The 6,594-nt window shown below is 54.7% G+C and overlaps 1 protein-coding gene across 1 annotated transcript in view; it reads left to right on the forward strand.

Annotated features, from left to right (window-relative positions):
• DAO (D-amino-acid oxidase) overlaps positions 1–6,594 on the forward strand; it is an 8,264-nt gene that overhangs the window by 1,337 nt on the left and 333 nt on the right. The window contains exons 3-8 of the mRNA XM_009579192.1: positions 16–81; positions 947–1,001; positions 1,510–1,614; positions 2,204–2,286; positions 4,153–4,270; positions 5,161–5,259. Of these exons, the coding sequence (XP_009577487.1) occupies positions 16–81; positions 947–1,001; positions 1,510–1,614; positions 2,204–2,286; positions 4,153–4,270; positions 5,161–5,259 (526 nt within the window). The remainder of the gene's footprint in view (positions 1–15; positions 82–946; positions 1,002–1,509; positions 1,615–2,203; positions 2,287–4,152; positions 4,271–5,160; positions 5,260–6,594) is intronic.

Raw genomic sequence — 6,594 nt, forward strand, 5'->3', positions numbered from 1 at the left:
CTCATCTGGTTTCAGCTACGGCTGGTTCAACACGGCGCTGATGCTGGAGTGCAGGAGGTATCTGCCGTGGCTCACCGACAGGTGAGTGCGGAGCCGCCGCGGCGCTGGGGCTGGGGCTGTGCTGGTGCAGGAGGACTGCCGCTCCCCCCGATTTCTCTGGCCGGCAGGACGTGGGAGGCAGGTGTGGATTTTCATCTTGGACATCAGGTGTTGCACCAGATACTTCTCTCATGCCAAGCCGGTGGCTGAGTTTAGGCGGCAGTGGTTTTAGGTGGCCGCCCCGCGTCCTGCTGCACCTCTGACCTGCTCAGCTTGAAAATGCTGGTGCTGGTGGCTTCCAGGTGACAGCACCCACAGGGGACCTGAGAATCCTCCGCTGCTCTCAGCAGCCCTCACCCTGTGCCCTGCAGCAGCGCAGGGGTGAGGGCACGGCGGGGTGAGCCGAAGGAGAATGAGCCGAAGGAGACGGGAGGCAGGGATGCATCCCTGGGAAGCGGGGAGAAGGGTCTGGAATTCCAGCTCATTGCCCCAGTGGGGTAACAGACTCCCCACTTTAACAGTTACCCCAAGAGTCTATTTTTGCATGATAAAAATTCAAGTAATGGGATACTTAGAGCTGCATCTGAGCACTTTGCGACTTCTAGCTATGGGAGTATTTGGGGCTTGGTTTTGTTCTTGTCATTTCTAATGTGGAGCGGGTGCCCTATCCACAGCAGAGAACCTGGGCTCTGGTGCAGGGCTTAGCAGGACTGATCACCCTCGGTAGCTCTGGGTCATTAGGGAAACGAGCTAACAACTGGAGACTATTAGGAACCATGAGAAGACCGTGGATGTTTATTACAAGGAGCAACAAGCCGTGCCTACTCTGGGTATCAATTACAGGCGCTAATTTGAACGGTACGTTTGCTTTTAATTTGCTGGTAACAAATGAACTTGTTCTTCCCAGGTTAACGCAGAGAGGAGTGAAGTTTTTCCATAAGAAGGTTGAATCTTTCCAGGAGGTGAGTGGCGATGTCGGGCCAGGGCAGAGTGGGGCAGCGGGCACGGCCCCATCCCAGCATGGAGAAGCAGCATCCAGCAGGCACGTGCTGCTCTGGGATGTCCCTTGGCATGAGTGATGGGTCAGGGGACAGCAGCAAGACTACGCCAAGATGTAGGAAAAAAATTCTACCAGGAAAGATAAAGGCTGTTGGGCATCAAGAGATGGCTGAGAGGGGATGGGGTAGCACATTTGGCCAGCACGGAGTGAAGATGCAGCCAAGCACCGGCAGTACAGCTTTCCCTTAAACCGCAAACATTCTCCTTGCCTGCACACATGGGGTCTCTGCGGGAGCCATGCCGGGGAAGCTATGCCCTCGATCCGGCCCTTATGGTTTATTCATTACCAGACTGTTGGACCAAGTACATGCCTTGGCTTTGATGCAGGAATCTCTTGCCCCCCGTGGGTAGCGCCCTCGGAAGCATCACTGTGTGCGCACTGCTCACCGCGCCGCGTCTGTCTCTCATTAGATATTTGCCCAGGGCGTGGATGTTGTAATAAACTGCACTGGGGTGCGTGCGGGGGAGCTGCAGCCCGACCCGGAGCTACAGCCCGGCCGTGGACAGGTCATAAAGGTGAGGTGGGTGCAGGGCTTGTCCCCCCCCTCTTTTTTCTGGAGGAGCCATTCGTTAGCCATCTTATGAGATATGCCCACTGGGGCAAATCGCGGGCTTGTGGGCTGGACCCACACTGGGATCAAGTCCTGATTCCCAGCAAATGATGGTCATGTAAAACCCTCGGGGCGGGGGGGAGGCCAGAGCAGAAAACCTGGATCCCATTCCTGGTTCAGCCGTGGGGATACCCCGAGTCTCCAGCCCGTTTCTTTGTCGGGTGAAGGTGGCGGGAGGCCAGAGGCATAAAGCTAGTAATAAAAAGACATAAAATCCTTGGGAGAAGAGGATGATTATTTGGGAAAACACAGACTCACGCCAGGTAGGAAGCTCCTCCGCTTGCCTACCTGCCCTCCCATCTCCCCTTCTTCCCAAGGCGGCAGCGCAGGGAAGCCAGCGCCTTTGTTTACGTAGAGCCTGAGCAGAAGGGAGAGCACCACGTGCGGACCCCAGCATCTGCATTCACTGAGCTGCCCCCGTCCCTCCCGCTGCCTCCCCGAGCCGGGGACCCCGCTCTCCAGCTCTCCCTGACCCTCTCCCCTTTGTCTCCCAGGTCTTGGCCCCGTGGGTGAAGCATTTCATCATCACTCACAACATCGAATCTGGTATCTACAACTCGCCGTACGTCATACCGGGGTAGGTGACAGCAAGGTTAGCGATGCTGTCAGGGCTCCTGAAGCACCGGCTGGGACGCGGCTCCCTGCTGACGTCTGCCCTGCAGCACCCCTGTTGCAGCAGCCCAGGCCTGGGGTCATACCTGGCCTGATGATGCTTTTATTTGCGGCATGGAAGGAAAGCAGAGGGACGTGGGCAGGCAAAGCGAGGGAGCTCCCACGGTCGGCACAGAGAGCGCAAGCTCCCTGCGCAGAGCCCAGCTCGGCACTCGGACGCGAGGCGGGTCCGGGCTGGTCCTGGGCTCCTGGGCTCTTGGATCAGGCAGCACCACAGGGCTTCCATGTCCTTGGTCCTGTCCTTTTCCAAGGAGCAAATCCCGCCAAAGCAAAACGCCAGTCCTGGCCAGGCCCTCGAAAGAGCCAAACACTGACAGGGCAAGCATTTTGGGAGAGATCTTTTGTTTTCACCTTTAGACCCAGTTCTTTTGTCAATGGTGTTGACAAAACTGCTGTACAGCAGCTCGTCATGGGGAAAGGCTCTTCTGATCCGTGCTCCCATTAAAACCAGTGGCAGGAATCCTTTTTACTTTAATAAAAACCTACCCTAAAAAGCTCAGCCTTCCCCGCACTGTTACCCTGAGCTGTGCGTGCAGCTATCGGTGAGACATCTCCTGAGGGCATCCCGTTCGGTTTAGCACCCACGCAGGGCTCCCTGCCACCTCCTTGCAGGAACCAAGGAGGAATCCCAGGGGAAAGCCTTATTTCTGTGTCCACATAGGGGTGAGGAGGGCTGAAATGAGATCCTGGCCCTGACATCACCATCTCCCGAGCTCAGCGAGCGGCAGTGGCTGTGCCCAGGCAGAGCCCAGCTTCCAGCACTTATCTTGCACTTTCCACCTGTTTCCCACCAGCAGCTTTCTTAGGGGAGTTGGGATCTATTTGAGACGGCACCGTATGCATGTACTCAGGGAGCTAAATTGCAGGATAAATAAATACATGTCTGCTGTTCATCCCGCCTCTGTTTCCTCCTGAGAGCAGCCATCTACCCCGCTTTGGCAACGGAGAGGGGTTTTTAAGCTGTAGCTTGAATGCTGCATTTCTGGCACTTCCTATTGTGCTAGTATTTCAGGATTAGGCAATAAGTCATCATGTAAATAGGAACTTTGAATGCTCACAGCCCCCAAGCAAAGTATTCCAAGCGATTTCTGATCACAGTCCCAGCTACATATGAATTCCTCTCCCTGTATTTATTTTAGTTTGAGCTGTCATAGCTGGGCACCAGGCTGGCTCCCAAGGGAAGCAGCCGGGTCCAGCACTCAGGCACGGAGGACACCTCTTCCACGCTGGAGAGCTCGGCCCCGGGGCTCCCCTCCTGCATGCTCCAGCATTCAGCCCTTTTGTCTTTGTGCTTCCCAGGGCTCAAGCAAGGTTTTAGAAGGGTCCAGCAGGTACAGACACCCCCCTAGCTCCCCCCAGCCTTAACCTGCCTTTTGTCCTCTGTTAATCCGCAGGAGTTTTGGGGCGGCAGCAACAGAAATCTGTTTGTTTGTGTTCCCCACTGCAGGCATCCCATTCCTTCCGACTCTCTTCCCCAGCCAGGCGGGAGCAGACCTGTTTGATAGAAGATGAAATCAGCTGTTTGGTTTGCCCAGGCAAGGGCTTTTGGGGTGCTGATAGTATTTAATGAATGACTTGCTCATGAGCAGACACGCAGGCACCGCTCTCTTGCTTGCTTGGTGTGAGAGTTTCTCCGGCAGGAATATGTTGCAGGCTCAGGGCGTAGCAGGACCCATAAAGCACAAAGGCACAGAGTCCCTCCGTGTGACGGCCCAGCAAGGGACGGCTGGGGACACTCACCACCATTTATCTCCTTCGGCTTTTGGTGCAGGAGTGAGTTCACGGTCTTGGGAGGGATCTATCAGCACGGCAACTGGAACGAAGAAAACAGCGCCCAGGATCACAAAACCATCTGGGAGAACTGCTGCCGGCTGCTCCCTGCTCTCCAGGTGGGTGACCCCGACCCAACGCCCACCGCCGGGAGGTGGGGAGGGACGGGGCACGGGGAGCCCGAGTGCTCGGGCACAGTTCAGGCCGCCGGGAAAGGATGCTGAGGACAAAGCGCAAAATCTGAATTTTTGTACGAGTAGCACGCGGTTTCTGCCTTCAGCAGGCCAGGAGAGCTGTAAAGCGACCATTGCTTATGCAGTGTCAGCTGCTGTGCTGAGAAACACGCCAGTGATGGGTGAAGTGTGCGCATAGAGTAACCCCGGGCTTTTTGCGTGCACCCCACAGCAGCACGTAGCTCTCAGCAAGAGGGTAAAACACGGGGGGGTGGCATGGCTCGGTGTTTGTGCATGCCTGGCTGAGTTCATCACGCACATCTCAGGCTCTGTACACCAGGCAGGGTCAGGATCTGGCATTACTTTTGAGACAAGGTTTGTAGGAAAAAGGAATTACTGATATAGCTGGTAAAAAATAAGAACAAAAGCTTTGGGAGGTCCCAGCCCTTTGGTCGTGGTGCGTCCCCCCCCACCTTTTGGTACTGCTGCATTAGAGGAAGGCTGGTGTGAGGTGAGGCTGGTTTGTATCGACTCCTGACGCTGCCGTTGCACCCTGGATTAGCAGGAAAGGCAACGCGGGGCTTTGGCAGAGCAGTTTGCCTCGCCGGCTCTGCTGCAGGCTGGCGATGTGTGGGCTGCGATTGCAAAGTGTTCTGCCCAGTCACCCCTTGCAGCATCACAGGAGCCGGTGCAGCAGCAGGGATGAGGGACCCTCTGTCCCCGCTCATTGCAAGAGCCCTTCTGCCACGGATCGCTTAGTGCAGTTGGTGGGGTGACATTTGGCTGCTGTAATTCAGAGAAATGCTATGCAGGCGCTGATGTGGTTTTGCTTTCAGAAAGCAAAGATCGTAGAGGAGTGGAGCGGCTTGCGACCAGCACGCCCCTGGGTTCGCTTGGAGCGGGAGACCATCCGCCACGGGCATTTCCAGGCAGAGGTACCGTGCACAGCCCCCAGATACCGAGTGCCGTTAACTACCGCGCTAATTGTGCGTCAGTCACAGACCTTGGCAGGGCAACACCGACATCCAGCTAACGCTGGCGCTCTTCAGCCCGCATCTGCGCTGCCCCGCGTTCATCAGTCCTCGCTCCATCTCCCCTCTAATAATGGGTGAATCTTTGAGCCAGTTTCAGCCCAGTGTGAGAGATAAGTGTCAAAGATACTAAGTTTTGATGGATTTTATGGGGAGAGTGGGCAGGGAGTACTCCTGCCAAAGGAAAACCTGCAGCTGGAGCTTAGTCCTTAATAGGCACCAAAAAACCTATATGGGAGAAAAACACTGGCACAGGCTCTGCTGCTCCCAGAACCACACGAGGCACATGCGAACCATGTTTTGGTGTCAGCATTTAAAGTAGTGTGGTTTTCTGCTGGGAGCCCGTAAGTCTATAGCCCTTGTGCATGCGAACTTCATGTCTCCGTTTAGTAAAACCCAATACGCAGTTTTTAATAAATTGCTCATGGCCTCCAGCACTGACACCAGGTTGTTGGTGCAAAAGATTGGACTTCTTGAGATTTCTGCAAGTTCAAAGCTCAGCAGCAGCATGAAATGAAACATGGTGAAGACACAGAAGGACACAGGGTGTTGCTGTAGCTGCCGCGGGGCCCTGAAAAATTCAGCTGCCTCTGTGTAGGTAAAGCTGGGTGTCTAGTGTAAAACTTCCCCAGGGCAATGGCTCTTTAAATTGCCTTGCACTGCTAATACATCTTTTAAGAGAAAGGAGACCGGGGATGGCATGAGTTTCAGTGTGCCATCTGTTCTTGGACCCTCAGCACAGCACCTTTTCATGTAGGACCACATCACTCCTTAGCACTATCACCTGGATGCTCGTCAGCAGAGGGAATCCTTGATTTGATTGTGTGATGCATGTGTCTCTGTACAGCTTGGAAGAAGAGATTAAAGCTCCAAAGGGGATGGTGACTGCAAAATGTAATTAAATGTAATGAAAATATATTCAATTCTTAGCTGGAGAGTCTTGGAAAGACTGTATTTAGGCAAAGCCCAGAGCACGGTTCAAAGCAATGCTGTATTTGAATTAATTTATGGATCGCTCTGTTCCTTTGTCAGCACATCGTATCTGTGCTGCCTTGGCACAGGAGAGGTGTAGCTATTGATCCCAGCGATGAGTCAGGGCTCCCGCTGAAGCAAAGTAATTTACCTTGGCAGGAACAAACACTAGGTAGGATGTAACGTGCTCTGAGGACCACGGCCACGAGCCCCAGTGCTGCGTTTCGGGGTGGCTGGAGCAGCGGGTGCAGAGGATGCTCCGGGGCC

Source organism: Fulmarus glacialis, unplaced genomic scaffold (genome assembly GCF_000690835.1).
Source record: "Fulmarus glacialis isolate BGI_N327 unplaced genomic scaffold, ASM69083v1 scaffold8146, whole genome shotgun sequence".
Lineage (NCBI taxonomy): Eukaryota > Metazoa > Chordata > Aves > Procellariiformes > Procellariidae > Fulmarus > Fulmarus glacialis.